We start from the raw sequence: 16,822 nt of genomic DNA, 5'->3' as shown, positions 1-16,822 counted from the left end.
CCATCAAAGACCATTAAAAACCCATCCAAATTCTTTGTTATGTATTGATATACAGATCAATATGGTGCCATGATAAAACGTCACGGGTAAGACTAAACTGTAATGAAATGGAAAAGGGAAAGAAACTAAGAGACAAAAAGAATACTAAAAAAGAACTGGGTTTAAAAATCAGCTTTTACTTTCTAGGTTTTTGTTGTTGTCAGAGTTTATTTTCCATTATGATTTATTTAAATAATGTTTCTAAAACTGTTTTTATAACAGAATTGATAAATATCTATTAAAAGTGAAGAATGATTTGCTTTTTTGACTTTGGTTTATTTTTGAGTAAAAAATATCAAAAAAGATAGAATTGTAAGTTAAAAGGAATTGATGTGGACACCAGCTGGTCCAGTCAGAGTGTTATAGTTATGAGTACTGCATCACAGAGGTGTTAAAACAAGAGTAATATATAAACACAAACAGATCAAAATCCATAATGGTATAAAAATCCATCAGGTGTGTTACGTACTGTCATTAACACTGGTCTACCACCATCTAGCATTGTTACGGGCGTTATCTGTTGTGTGGTCGGCTACAACAAAACCAACCAGGTATTTATCTCCAGTGACAGGAACTGTGTGCTCGTTAGTATAGGATGTGATGAGTCAATCATACAACCCACATTTATACATCAGATACACATCACAAATGGATGGATGGAGGATTTATATTTCCTATTCCAGAATATTATACATGTACAAAATACATTTCAAAATCTGAATAAAAGAGCCCTGCACAGTTTTTGGGTTTTTTTTAATAAAAAAAACCGTACATTCTTATGACCATTACGAAAAACAATCCTTCACATGAGCACGTTGTTCCCAGCAACTTCACAAGAAGTTACACACACAAGATCCAAATATGTCAAAATTCTCTCAAATAAGAAAAGAAACATTAAGCATTAATATGGATATGTCGAAACCCATCCTACACAAGTTACCCAGTTACTTAATCCTTCAACTGAGTCCCTTTTCTTTCTCTTCATATTTCTTACCATATATATATAGACGCTTTCTATCAAGATAGAGAATTTTGTTTACAATGTTTCCAAGGTAACATGGTTTCCTATTCCAAAATACTTTACATGTACACCATACATTTCATAAGAACTGATGTAGACACTGATCTTTACCTGTGTTATCAACTGTGGCTGTAACTGTAGGGTAGGAGCAGCTTGCGTAACCATGGGAACGTGGTTGTATCTGGTGGGCGAGCTCAGACCTGTTTATAAAGAACACATACCAATAAAGTGGACAGTAAACCAATATTACAAGTCTGGAGATCCTAACAAGAAAATGTCAGACAGGAGAGCCTCCCAGCTCCTTGGAATCAGGTGTAAAACTTGATAACACTATGAACGAAATCTGTGGAGAGGTTCCTTGGTAATACATTGATGAGTAAAATTGCTCCCAAGACAGGAATTATGGTAGAATAATGTGATAATATCCCTCAGGCAACATGAGGACCATTTCTGAGGTTGGTATATCACCTGATTCTTCACTCTGACGTTGCAATAACCAGAAATACTGAGAAACTGATAACCAATCAATATCAGAATCCAAACTTTACAGAATCATTTACAGGGCATTAGAAACATTAGAAATCATGGCTTTCAATACACGTTGGGTAATCATGTAAAACAGATTCTGTTACTAGGCCATGCTTTAATGTATGAAACACTGGTGTACTGTAATAACAATTTACTTATTCAGAGAAAACAAGTCAGCTTTAACATAAAGACTTCTTATTTTCATGATTTTATTTTTCAAATATATTTTACAAAACAATTATACATTTTTTTCATTACTGTGGTAAAGTCATGACTGATTGAATGTTGGAAGACAAATGGACGAGAGTTGTCTTTAATGGAGGTTGTGGTTACCTTGAAGAGTACCTGGTACCACAATAGATGATACATGGATGAAGGGGTCAGCTCTGTTGAACTGTGTGTTGGATCGCTGGCTGGCCCCAGGGAGGGGTTGGCTGACCTGTGAGGCCTGGTAGGGGATATATGGCCGGGACTGTAGAGGGTATGGCAGGTACTGGAGCTCGGGGGCCGTCTGGTGAGAAGAAGCGGCCAAGTTCTGGGATGCCATCTTTAAAGAAGGAATTCAATCATGTAACTCATTTAGCTAAAGTGCATTTAATATATAAACAGCTCCTCCAGAAAATCTACAATGGTTTCAAATATCTTTTGAAAACAATATAAAAAAAATTCTGCTATTCAACATTTCTCCTATTGCTTTTGACTTTAAAACACAGACCTCATACAGGAATGTCAGACTTTTCACTACTAGCACCAACAAGTACTTCCAATGCTGTATTTCCATTTCTTACTGAATGTTGTTAAGCTTTATACTTGTCTACTTACGAAGTACTCACACAAGCAGAAACCAAACAATTCAGTGAAGATAATATACCTGCGTGTGTAGGGCATTGATCTGGTTGTTAAAAGTCACTGTCAGACTGGCCGTGGATGTGGGTACCAGATTAGACATAAGGCCACCACCATTTTGATTGATATCAAATATACTTTTCACAGTTCTCCGACAAATCTCCATAGCTTGAACACTCTGCTTCACCCTAAGAACATACATATGTAACACATCCTCATTAATAGAATGATTATATGTCTCCCCTGCCCTACTTTGTAGGCATGGTCATGTTAGGATGATTGAGTTATGTCTGTGTGTAATCTGCTTTACTTACATGCTACTACAGGCATATTCAATAAGGTGTGCCATGGTGGCAAAAGGATGATTGAGTTATGTCTGTGTGTAATCTGCTTTACTTACATGCTACTACAGGCATATTCAATAAGGTGTGCCATGGTGGCAAAAGGATGATTGAGTTATGTCTGTGTGTAATCTGCTTTACTTACATGCTACTACAGGCATATTCAATAAGGTGTGCCATGGTGGCAAAAGGATGATTGAGTTAATCTGTGTGTAATCTCCTTTACTTACATGCTACTACAGGCATATTCAATAAGGTGTGCCATGGTGGCAAAAGGATGATTGAGTTATGTCTGTGTGTAATCTGCTTTACTTACATGCTACTACAGGCATATTCAATAAGGTGTGCCATGGTGGCAAAAGGATGATTGAGTTATGTCTGTGTGTAATCTGCTTTACTTACATGCTACTACAGGCATATTCAATAAGGTGTGCCATGGTGGCAAAAGGATGATTGAGTTATGTCTGTGTGTAATCTGCTTTACTTACATGCTACTACAGGCATATTCAATAAGGTGTGCCATGGTGGCAAAAGGATGATTGAGTTATGTCTGTGTGTAATCTGCTTTACTTACATGCTACTACAGGCATATTCAATAAGGTGTGCCATGGTGGCAAAAGGATGATTGAGTTATGTCTGTGTGTAATCTGCTTTACTTACATGCTACTACAGGCATATTCAATAAGGTGTGCCATGGTGGCAAAAGGATGATTGAGTTATGTCTGTGTGTAATCTGCTTTACTTACATGCTACTACAGGCATATTCAATAAGGTGTGCCATGGTGGCAAAAGGATGATTGAGTTTTGTCTGTGTGTAATCTGCTTTACTTACATGCTACTACAGGCATATTCAATAAGGTGTGCCATGGTGGCAAAAGGATGATTAAGAGCCTCCCCCGGCATAATGCGACGCTCCTGATCAAGTGTCAACATTCGCTTCAGAAGGTCAATAAATTCCTTCCTGTCTATCTTCTCTGCCAAGAGTTCACTCCCTTCCAAGTCGGTTGGCACATTGATCTGTAAGGCAATATCATACTTCCTTGTTTATCAAGAATGTGTCAAATCTTCCCTTGATTTCCTTATGTATATCGACTCAAGAACCAATTTAAAAGTCCTTCACATAAACTTAGAAATAATTTTCCTCCTTCAAATATAACCTCCTGGTCTTTCTAATGAAATGTTTCCAGACACTGGAAATCATTTTTCAAGAATCCTCTCTTGAAAAAAAGACACAAAATAGTGTTATCTAGTGTAAATATATAATACTTCTGAATAGTGCAGTACAAATCTAGGACAAAGACACACAACAGAGTTACTTAGTGTAAATATATATAATACTTATGATTAGTGCAGTACAAATCTAGGACGAAGACACACCACAGTGTTACTTAGTGTACATATATAATACTTCTGATTAGTGCAGTACAAATCTAGGACGAAGACACACAACAGTGTTACTTAGTGTAAATATATAATACTTCTGATGAGTACAGTACAAATCTAGGACGAAGACACACAACAGTGTTACTTAGTGTAAATATATAATACTTCTGATGAGTACAGTACAAATCTAGGATGAAGACACACAAAGGGTTACTTAGTGTAAATATATAATACCTCTGATTAGTACAGTACAAATCTCAGACGAAGACACACAACATATTACAGTGTTACCTAGTATGTAGTGGAACAATAATTTTACCCTAGCTACCTGTGCCATGTCATCCAGGCAGTTGAAGATGTATTTCCTTGCTTCTTTTGACTTGATCTTGGTTTCTGCTTCATGTTCTTCTGGAGTCTGAAAAGTTCAATTATTGCTAAAATCAGACTAGACATTACCACAACACCTGGTGTAGTCACAAGTCACATCACTACAACAAGTGTTGTCAGTCTGTCACAGGTTACATCACTACAACAAGTGTTGTCAGTCTGTCACAGGTCACATCACTACAACAAGTGTTGTCAGTCTGTCACAGGTCACATCACTACAACAAGTGTTGTCAGTCTGTCACAGGTTACATCACTTCAACAAGTGTTGTCAGTCTGTCACAAGTCACATCACTACAACAAGTGTTGTCAGTCTGTCACAGGTCACATCACTACAACAAGTGTTGTCAGTCTGTCACAAGTCACATCACTACAACAAGTGTTGTCAGTCTGTCACAAGTCACATCACTACAACAAGTGTTGTCAGTCTGTCACAGATCACATCACTACAACAAGTGTTGTCAGTCTGTCACAGGTCACATCACTACAACAAGTGTTGTCAGCCTGTCACAGGTCACATCACTACAACAAGTGTTGTCAGTCTGTCACAGGTTACATCACTACAACAAGTGTTGTCAGTCTGTCACAAGTCACATCACTACAACAAATGTTGTCAGTCTGTCACAAGTCACATCACTACAACAAGTGTTGTCAGTCTGTCACAAGTCACATCACTACAACAAGTGTTGTAAGTCTGTCACAGGTTACATCACTACAACAAGTGTTGTCAGTCTGTCACAAGTCACATCACTACAACAAGTGTTGTCAGTCTGTCACAGGTTACATCACTACAACAAGTGTTGTCAGTCTGTCACAAGTCACATCACTACAACAAGTGTTGTCAGTCTGTCACAAGTCACATCACTACAACAGGTGTTGTCAGTCTGTCACAAGTCACATCACTACAACAAGTGTTGTCAGTCTGTCACATGTCACATCAATACATGTAAATAAAAACAATGTTCCTAGCAAGATGCTCAAACTGTTTCTCACTTTGTTCCAATATACAGAGAGTACAACACATTACCTGTGACAAGAAAAGATCTAGTAAAAGACAATTAAAATGCAGGTCACTTGAAATACTGCTAATCAATTATAAACCGATGTACCAGCATCCTTATTTCTCATCCCAGATGCAATCTTGGTCTCAAATTCATGGTATTTACAGTACAGTGACCTACCTTTAATCTCCAGAATGGGTAGTTACTATCAGTGTTTTCTCGAATGAAGAACCGTGTAGTCTTTGTAGCAGCACTTAGCATGTGTTCAGCAGGTAGCCCCTGTGTTTGTGAGACATATCGAATCTGCAATAGATGGACAACACTTTATCAAGTTCTTCAAAGGAGCAACAGGTGGACAACATTTTATCAAGATCTTCAAAGGAGCAACAGGTAGACGACAACAGATGGAAAACATTACATCAGGTTAAACAACACACAATCAGATTTAACGACAGAAAAACAGATAAAGAACGTTTCTTCAGGTTCTTCAACAGAGCAATAAATGGTCAACATCTTATCAGGTTCTACAATGGAGCTACAGATGGTCAACATCTTATCAGGTTCTACAATGGAGCTACAGATGGTCAACATCTTATCAGGTTCTACAATGGAGCTACAGATGGTCAACATCTTATCAGGTTCTACAATGGAGCTACAGATGGTCAGCATCTTATCAGGTTCTACAATGGAGCTACAGATGGTCAACATCTTATCAGGTTCTACAATGGAGCTACAGATGGTCAACATCTTATCAGGTTCTACAATGGAGCTACAGATGGTCAACATCTTATCAGGTTCTACAATGGAGCTACAGATGGTCAACATCTTATCAGGTTCTACAATGGAGCTACAGATGGTAAACATCTTATCAGGTTCATCTTATCAGGTTCTACAATGGAGCTACAGATGGACAGCATCTTATCAGGTTCTACAATGGAGCTAGAGATGGACAGCATCTGATCAGGTTCTACAATGGAGCTACAGATGGACAGCATCCTATCAGGTTCTACAATGGAGCAATAAATGGTCAACATCTTATCAGGTTCTACAATGGAGCTACAGATGGACAGCATCTGATCAGGTTCTACAATGGAGCTACAGATGGACAGCATCCTATCAGGTTCTACAATGGAGCTACAGATGGACAGCATCTTTTCAGGTTCTACAATGGAGCTACAGATGGTCAACATCTTATCAGGTTCTACAATGGAGCTACAGATGGTCAACATCTTATCAGGTTCATCTTATCAGGTTCTACAATGGAGCTAGAGATGGACAGCATCTTATCAGGTTCTACAATGGAGCTACAGATGGACAGCATCTTATCAGGTTCTACAATGGAGCTAGAGATGGACAGCATCTTATCAGGTTCTACAATGGAGCTACAGATGGACAGCATCTTATCAGGTTCTACAATGGAGCTACAGATGGACAGCATCTTATCAGCTTCAGCAATAAGGAAACAAACAACAATGCTTCATCAGTTTCTACACCAGAGAAACAGATGGACAACATTTAAAGTAGTTTCACCTGCAAATTTTACCTTATTTTCTTCTTATATTTTTGTTCTTTTGACAAAAAGATTGTTAAAGCAAAAGTCAAACTACAATAACGGTTTCCCTGTTTTAAGTATGTACATCAATGGATTAGAACTAGTCTGATATGGACAAATCGACTGAAATCTGTTTCACTGCAATAAAATCAGGAAGGCACCTCATAATGCATGTACAAATAAAATTTTTCAGCTTGAACAAAACAAACATTAAAAGATTCAATACAAACAAAGGCATAAACACACCTGATTGCAAATTTACATATGGTTGGTGATTTAAGAAATAACTGAAGCCCTCAGTCAATATTTGTGTACAGATTTACTCATTGTAGATAAACACAGCAGAGGACTACAACTTTCCTGTCTGACCAGTAAACAATCCTAGACAGGGCCCCTGAACATCTACTCGATTGTTTCAATAGCTGCTTTAGATAGGGTTAAAATGTTTACCAATGTGTGATGTTTCTGCAGAGGCAGCTGAGTCAATCAGACAAGACATTATCTCCCCTTTCTGAAGCTTACATAAGGATAAGACAAAGAGGAAGGTGCCAAACCTTAAAAGCAGTTAATCAATTCTAAAGTTTCCATAATGCTGTCTGCAAGCCGAGTGCCACAGCTTTTTAGTTCATCATCATAATAACACTTGCAATAGCACTTGGTTTATAAGCAGTTCTCAACCCTCAACACAGACATGGCCATGTATCTGACGATAGCTCCCGGTCTGTTAATAAGCCCACGAATATCTTTTCCAAGCATGAAGAAATAGGTGTCTTTGTCCTGTAATGAGGTTTTGAGTTGGAGGTACTGTATTGCCCATTTCAGCTTATTTCAGTGTGATAAAAGTAATATCCATTACCTTCTTCTGTTCATAGGGAATTCACATTTACAAACCAGGGAGATTTTATACAACTTACCTGGTCATATTCTGAAGAACCCGGATACAGAGGCCATCCCAGGAAAAGTTCTGCTATCACACATCCCAAAGACCACATGTCAATTGCTTCACAGAAAGGCAAGCCCAAGAGGATCTCTGGTGCTCTGCAATACCAAACAGTGCCATATAAATTACTCTATAATACAACAAAGACAAACTTAGCAATTCCAAAAATAAATGGAGCTCTGAAATTAGAAAAATTGCATAATATAACTGTTAATATTGATTACCAACATGGTATTAAGTGTGACAAAATAAATACATTTACCTAGATTCAAAAAAAAAGGAAAGAGTAAAATTGGCAGTTTGACATTTTTTAAGAAAAATGGCAGTTTTACTATTCAAGTCTCACTGACCTTTGACCTAGGATCAGAAGTATTTTGACTTTGACTAAAAATTTCTCTACCCCTGAAGGCTATAATATCCAGACCAAGAATTTCTCCAAACCCTAAGTCTATAATATCTACAGAACAAGAATTTCTCCAACCCTGAAGGCTATAATATCTACAGAACAAGAATTTCTCCATCCCTGAAGGCTATAATATCTACAGAACAAGAATTTCTCCATCCCTGAAGGCTATAATATCTACAGAACAAGAATTTCTCCATCCCTGAAGGCTATAATATCTACAGAACAAGAATTTCTCCATCCCTGAAGGCTATAATATCTACAGAACAAGAATTTCTCTACCCCTGAAGGCTGTAATATCTACAGAACAAGAATTTCTCCATCCCTGAAGGCTATAATATCTACAGAACAAGAATTTCTCCATCCCTGAAGGCTATAATATCTACAGAACAAGAATTTCTCCATCCCTGAAGGCTATAATATCCAGAACAAGAATTCCTCCATCCCTGAAGGCTATAATATCTACAGAACAAGAATTTCTCCAGCCCTGAAGGCTATAATATCTACAGAACAAGAATTTCTCCATCCCTGAAGGCTATAATATCTAGAACAAGAATTTCTCCATCCCTGAAGGCTATAATATCTACAGAACAAGAATTTCTCCATCCCTGAAGGCTATAATATCCAGAACAAGAATTTCTCCATCCCTGAAGGCTATAATATCTACAGAACAAGAATTTCTCCAGCCCTGAAGGCTATAATATCTACAGAACAAGAATTTCTCCATCCCTGAAGGCTATAATATCTACAGAACAAGAATTTCTCCATCTCTGAAGGCTATAATATCCAGAACAAGAATTTCTCCATCCCTGAAGGCTATAATATCTACAGAACAAGAATTTCTCCATCCCTGAAGGCTATAATATCTACAGAACAAGAATTTCTCCATCCCTGAAGGCTATAATATCTACAGAACAAGAATTTCTCCATCCCTGAAGGCTATAATATCTACAGAACAAGAATTTCTCCATTCCTGAAGGCTATAATATCTACAGAACAAGAATTTCTCCAGCCCTGAAGGCTATAATATCTACAGAACAAGAATTTCTCCATCCCTGAAGGCTATAATATCCAGAACAAGAATTTCTCCATCCCTGAAGGCTATAATATCTACAGAACAAGAATTTCTCCATCCCTGAAGGCTATAATATCTACAGAACAAGAATTTCTCCATCCCTGAAGGCTATAATATCCAGAACAAGAATTTCTCCATTCCTGAAGGCTATAATATCTACAGAACAAGAATTTCTCCATCCCTGAAGGCTATAATATCTACAGAACAAGAATTTCTCCATCCCTGAAGGCTATAATATCTACAGAACAAGAATTTCTCCATTCCTGAAGGCTATAATATCTACAGAACAAGAATTTCTCCAGCCCTGAAGGCTATAATATCTACAGAACAAGAATTTCTCCATCCCTGAAGGCTATAATATCCAGAACAAGAATTTCTCCAGCCCTGAAGGCTATAATATCTACAGAACAAGAATTTCTCCATCCCTGAAGGCTATAATATCTACAGAACAAGAATTTCTCCATCCCTGAAGGCTATAATATCCAGAACAAGAATTTCTCCATCCCTGAAGGCTATAATATCTACAGAACAAGAATTTCTCCATCCCTGAAGGCTATAATATCTACAGAACAAGAATTTCTCCAGCCCTGAAGGCTATAATATCTACAGAACAAGAATTTCTCCATCCCTGAAGGCTATAATATCCAGAACAAGAATTTCTCCATCCCTGAAGGCTATAATATCTACAGAACAAGAATTTCTCCATCCCTGAAGGCTATAATATCTACAGAACAAGAATTTCTCCAGCCCTGAAGGCTATAATATCTACAGAACAAGAATTTCTCCAGCCCTGAAGGCTATAATATCTACAGAATAAGAATTTCTTCCATCCGCTGAAGCCACTCTTTGACATTATAACCATGAGTGCTTACTTCAGTTTGGCCTCTGATTAAAGAAAAACATTTTTCACGTATTTTAGCACATTTTTAACCCCATCCTGTGGTCCCAGGTGGGTACTTAGGGACCACATTTTTTTTCAATTCTGTTCAATCCTCTTCGGCTATTAATACTTAAGTCACCGAGTTTAATTGCAATAATTGAGAAGCTGAAGATAAAACTTTCATGAGCGTAGTAAGTATTGACCCTATGACTTTTGAACATGCACTCAAGTAATCATTCCGTACCATTTAAGATGTGTATGCCTATACAAGTATAACATATCCGACTCAATCACCACCCAGGAATTTGGCAGGGCTGATATTTCATAGTTGTCCCGATTTAGTATTAACATTCAGTCTGTGGACTGGTGTACAGGAATAACAGATATCTTCTGAAATTTTAAATCACTGTAGGAATTCAATTTTACACTATCTTTACTGACCACCAATATAGTTCAATCAAATCATCCATGAATATCATCAGCTACATATTAACAGTTCACTGTAATGTTACCAGACAACATTGTTATCATTTGGTTAACTCATCACCATGTTTCATTGCAGACTAAAAACATCAACATGTGAAAGCTTTCTTATTTCATATGGATAACATCACAGGCTTTTCGAATGATATTACTTCCTGTTGTGCATGTGCAAGTCAATGTGTTTATTGTTGGTACACAATGTTGCTGCTAACTTGTGACAAAAAAAAAGTATTTATTGTTTTGTTTTAGTTACGAAACTGACGACTGAAAAAACATACAATTTTGTCAATGAATGGTAGATCACACAGGGTTGGAATCAAACAGAGATGTACCTACGACAGCCCTTATAAGGTGTACCTACGACAGCCCTTAACAGGTGTACCTACGACAGCCCTTAACAGAGGTTTACCTACGACAGCCCTTAACAGAGGTGTACCTACGACAGCCCTAAACAGAGGTGTACCCATAACAGCCCTAAACAGAGGTGTACCCACGACAACCCTTAACAGGTGTACCCACGACAGCGCTAAACAGAGGTGTACCCATAACAGCCCTAAACAGAGGTGTACCCACGACAACCCTTAACAGAGGTGTACCCACGACAGCCCTTAACAGAAGTGTACCAACGACAGCCCGTAACAGAGGTGTACCCACTACAGCCCTAAACAGAGGTGTACCCACGACAACCCTTAACAGAGGTGTACCCACGACAGCCCTTAACAGAGGTGTACCCACGACAGCCCTTAACAGAGGTTTACCTACGACAGCCCTTAACAGAGGTGTACCTACGACAGCCCTAAACAGAGGTGTACCCATAACAGCCCTAAACAGAGGTGTACCCACGACAACCCTTAACAGGTGTACCCACGACAGCCCTAAACAGAGGTGTACCCATAACAGCCCTAAACAGAGGTGTACCCACGACAACCCTTAACAGAGGTGTACCCACAACAGCCCTTAACAGAGGTGTACCCATTAGTGTGCCAACACAGCCCTAAACAGAGGTGTACCCACGACAACCCTTAACAGAGGTGTACCCACAACAGCCCTTAACAGAGGTGTACCCACGACAGCCCAAAACATTAGTGTGCCAACGACAGCCCTTAACAGAGGTGCACCCACGACAGCCCTAAACAGAAAGGTTTTACCCACCACAGCCCTAAACAGAGGTGTACCAATGATGGCCCTAGACAGAGGTGTACCCATAACAGCCCTAAACAGAGGTGTACCCACGACAACCCTTAACAGAGGTGTACCCACGACAGCCCAAAACATTAGTGTGCCAACGACAGCCCTTAACAGAGGTGCACCCACGACAGCCCTAAACAGAAAGGTTTTACCCACCACAGCCCTAAACAGAGGTGTACCAATGATGGCCCTAGACAGAAGTGTATCAACAACAGCCCTTAACAGAGATGTACCCACCACAGCCCTAAACAGAGGTGTACCCATGATGGCCCTTAACAGAAGTGTACCAACGACAGCCCTAAACAGAGGTGTACCCACGACAACCCTTAACAGAGGTGTACCCACGACAGCCCTTAACAGAGGTGTACCCACGACAGCCCTAAACAGAGGTGTACCCATAACAGCCCTAAACAGAGGTGTACCCACGACAACCCTTAACAGGTGTACCCACGACAGCCCTAAACAGAGGTGTACCCATAACAGCCCTAAACAGAGGTGTACCCACGACAACCCTTAACAGAGGTGTACCCACGACAGCCCTTAACAGAGGTGTACCCACGACAGCCCAAAACATTAGTGTGCCAATGACAGCCCTTAACAGAGGTGCACCCACGACAGCCCTAAACAGAAAGGTTTAACCCACCACAGCCCTAAACAGAGGTGTACCAATGATGGCCCTAGACAGAAGTGTATCAACAACAGCCCTTAACAGAGATGTACCCACCACAGCCCTAAACAGAGGTGTACCCATGATGGCCCTAAACAGAAGTGTACCAACGACAGCCCTTAACAGAGGTGTACCCATGACAGCCCTAAACATTAGTGTGCCAACGACAGCCCTTAACAGAGGTGCACCCACGACAGCCCTAAACAGAAAGGTTTTACCCACCACAGCCCTAAACAGAGGTGTACCAATGATGGCCCTAAACAGAAGTGTACCAACAACAGCCCTTACAGAGATGTACCCACCACAGCCCTAAACAGAGGTGTACCCATGATGGCACTAAACAGAAGTGTACCAACGACAGCCCTTAACAGAGGTGTACCCATGACAGCCCTAAACAGAAGTGTACCAACGACAGCCCGTAACAGAGGTGTACCCACTACAGCCCTAAACAGAAGTGTACCAACGACAGCCCGTAACAGAGGTGTACCCACTACAGCCCTAAACAGAGGTGTACCCACGACAACCCTTAACAGGTGTACCCACGACAGCCCTAAACAGAGGTGTACCCACAACAGCCCTTAACAGAGGTGTACCAACGACAGCCCTGAACAGAGGTGTACCCACGACAGCCCTGAACAGAGGTGTACCCATGACAGCCCTGAACAGAGGTGTTCCCATGACAGCCCTAAACAGAGGTGTACCCATGACAGCACTAAACAGAGGTGTACCCATGACAGCCCTGAACAGAGGTGTACCCATGACAGCCCTGAACAGAGGTGTACCCATGACAGCCCTAAACAGAGGTGTACCCATGACAGCCCTAAACAGAGGTGTACCCATGACAGCCCTGAACAGAGGTGTACCCATGACAGCCCTGAACAGAGGTGTACCCATGACAGCCCTAAACAGAGGTGTACCCATGACAGCCCTAAACAGAGGTGTACATGGTTCTTCACATTTGTTTTCTGAGTAAATAATCTTGGCTGTTGCGAAGACATTAAACTCTAAAAATGGAAGTGTCAAGGACTTCCATGATTAGTTAATAATATTACTGGGATTTACAAGTCAACACTGAATCATTGAATCACCACATTCAACATGTTCTGTGATCATATAAAACCCAATTTCTTAAGAGAAAATCTTTATGTAGCCACTTGCCAAGATTGCCTGGGAGGTGGGTGATATAAAGGCAGTGAACACATAAGGTTTCTGGTTCTGATTAAACCCAGTGTTGCTAGGCAATGTGTCTATAGCTCAAACTTTGTCTAACACTAGAATCTAACTGATGTGTTGGAGAGGCTTTCTCCAGTACTTCACTGTGGTGGAAAGCTGAAACATGGCCTCAGTGTTTCCTGGAGAATATGATTACTCGGAAAAGTGGGAACCTAAAGGAAGAGTTGTTTACTAGCAATGCCAAGGTCATCATCCATCACAGTTGTGGATTGACATCAATCATATCCTACAGGTTTAAAATTAGGAAGTTTTTTTATCACTGGGTTTGAACATCAGACTAACACATGTGGTATATTGGCAGTTATGCAGATATTGACAGTAAATTCTGACCATACATTTTTTCCCAAACTTCATGTATAGACTGCAGTCTTAATTTTACTCCTGAAAACGTCAAACAATGGACAGGCTAGTCCTTAGTGTTATGCTTATCTTTTAACTATTTCTTTTTTAGAGATTGCTTATTAAAATCACCCCACATTACCATCCTCATACAGACCCATGGCAGGGGTCCGGAAAAGTACTCATCTGGTCATCATGGACGAGTGAAAATTGTCTCGGACAACCAGATTTATCTTTGTCATTCGTCCGTCTGACGAGTACTTTTTCCAATGATAATGTTACAAAATTTTTTAAAAATTTGACGAAAATTTATAACAAAGAAACATGTTGACTGTACTTCGAAAACAAAATATTCCAGTCTGCACTCTAACTTTTGATTACACCAGAATTCCCATGATGTCAAATATAGCATTCAGAATACCTTAGTCATTTTCCGCGGTCATACTGATGTCAGGTGCTCTCGGGTGGTACCAACATGTACCGGTCTGTATTTAGCAGCACCGAGTCAATTGGATGTAAACAAACACTATGGATAGGCCTAAGTCGTGCACAATGTCTAATGCAAAGCAGCCATCACTGCATAATTTTTTCACTAAAACTTCAAATAAAAATATTAAAAAAACACATCCTCGCTGATTAAGTCGCCATTTCATAGCTGAATTTTTTAGCCCACTAGTCCTGTGCCTTGTGGTTTAAAATATTTTTCCAGACCCCTGCATGGTAGTTTTCTTCCATAGAGACTAAAATCACCCAAGATTACCATCCTCATACAGACCCATGATAGTTTTCTTTCCATAGAGACTAAAATCACCCAACATCACCATCTTCATACAGACCCTAGGTAGTTTACTTTCCATAGAGACTAAAATAAACCCACATTTCCATCCTCATACAGACCCATGATAGTTTTCTATCATAGAGACTAAAATCACCCAACATTACCATCCTCATACAGACCCAGGATAGTTTTCTATCATAGAGACTAAAATCACCCAACATTACCATCCTCATACAGACCCATGATAGTTTACTTTCCATAGAGACTAAAATAAACCCACATTTCCATCCTCATACAGACCCAGGATAGTTTTCTATCATAGAGACTAAAATCACCAAACATCACCATCCTCATACAGACCCTAGGTAGTTTACTTTCCATAGAGACTAAAATAAACCCACATTTCCATCCTCATACAGACCCCTGCATAGTAGTTTTCTTTCCACAGAGACTAAAATCACCCCACATTACCATCCTCATACAGACCCATGATAGTTTACTTTCCATAGAGACTAAAATAAACCCACATTTCCATCCTCATACAGACCCATGATAGTTTTCTTTCCATAGAGACTAAAATCACCAAACATCACCATCCTCATACAGACCCTAGGTAGTTTACTTTCCATAGAGACTAAAATAAACCCACATTTCCATCCTCATACAGACCCCTGCATAGTAGTTTTCTTTCCACAGAGACTAAAATCACCCCACATTACCATCCTCATACAGACCCATGATAGTTTTCTTTCCATAGAGACTAAAATAAACCCACATTTCCATCCTCATACAGACCCCTGCATAGTAGTTTTCTTTCCACAGAGACTAAAATCACCCCACATTACCATCCTCATACAGACCCAGGATAGTTTTCTATCATAGAGACTAAAATCACCCCACATTACCATCCTCATACAGACCCAGGATAGTTTTCTATCATAGAGACTAAAATCACCCAACATTACCATCCTCATACAGACCCATGATAGTTTACTTTCCATAGAGACTAAAATAAACCCACATTTCCATCCTCATACAGACCCCTGCATAGTAGTTTTCTTTCCACAGAGACTAAAATCACCCCACATTACCATCCTCATACAGACCCAGGATAGTTTTCTATCATAGAGACTAAAATCACCCCACATTACCATCCTCATACAGACCCATGATAGTTTTCTTTCCATAGAGACTAAAATCACCCAACATTACCATCCTCATACAGACCCATGATAGTTTTCTTTCCATAGAGACTAAAATCACCCCACATTACCATCCTCATACAGACCCATGATAGTTTTCTTTCCATAGAGACTAAAATCACCCAACATTACCATCCTCATACAGACCCATGATAGTTTACTTTCCATAGAGACTAAAATAAACCCACATTTCCATCCTCATACAGACCCCTGCATAGTAGTTTTCTTTCCATAGAGACTAAAATCACCCAACATTACCATCCTCATACAGACCCAGGATAGTTTACTTTCCATAGAGACTAAAATCACCCAACATTACCATCCTCATACAGACCCAGGATAGTTTACTTTCCATAGAGACTAAAATCACCCAACATTACCATCCTCATACAGACCCATGATAGTTTACTTTCCATAGAGACTAAAATCACCAAACATTACCATCCTCATAGAGACCCTAGGTAGTTTACTTTCCATAGAGACTAAAATCAACCCACATCTGCAACTCTGTAATTTACCACTGTGACTAAAAGTAAAAG

At 39.6% G+C, this 16,822-nt stretch overlaps 1 protein-coding gene across 1 annotated transcript in view; it reads right to left on the bottom strand.

Annotated features, from left to right (window-relative positions):
- The window catches only part of LOC132560814 (homeodomain-interacting protein kinase 2-like), a 52,288-nt gene that overhangs the window by 23,117 nt on the left and 12,349 nt on the right, over nucleotides 1-16,822 (bottom strand). The window contains exons 3-9 of the mRNA XM_060225503.1: nucleotides 8,010-8,133; nucleotides 5,724-5,846; nucleotides 4,487-4,573; nucleotides 3,608-3,792; nucleotides 2,460-2,622; nucleotides 1,922-2,135; nucleotides 1,172-1,260 (exon numbers count right to left, since the gene is read on the bottom strand). Of these exons, the coding sequence (XP_060081486.1) occupies nucleotides 1,172-1,260; nucleotides 1,922-2,135; nucleotides 2,460-2,622; nucleotides 3,608-3,792; nucleotides 4,487-4,573; nucleotides 5,724-5,846; nucleotides 8,010-8,133 (985 nt within the window). The remainder of the gene's footprint in view (nucleotides 1-1,171; nucleotides 1,261-1,921; nucleotides 2,136-2,459; nucleotides 2,623-3,607; nucleotides 3,793-4,486; nucleotides 4,574-5,723; nucleotides 5,847-8,009; nucleotides 8,134-16,822) is intronic.

Source organism: Ylistrum balloti, unplaced genomic scaffold, assembly GCF_031769215.1.
Source record: "Ylistrum balloti isolate Yb309-2 unplaced genomic scaffold, AGI_CSIRO_Ybal_v1 Utg371118, whole genome shotgun sequence".
In the NCBI taxonomy this organism is placed as follows: Eukaryota; Metazoa; Mollusca; class Bivalvia; order Pectinida; family Pectinidae; genus Ylistrum; species Ylistrum balloti.
Note: the sequence above shows the minus strand (reverse complement) of the source record. Positions and strands in the feature narration are given on the sequence as shown.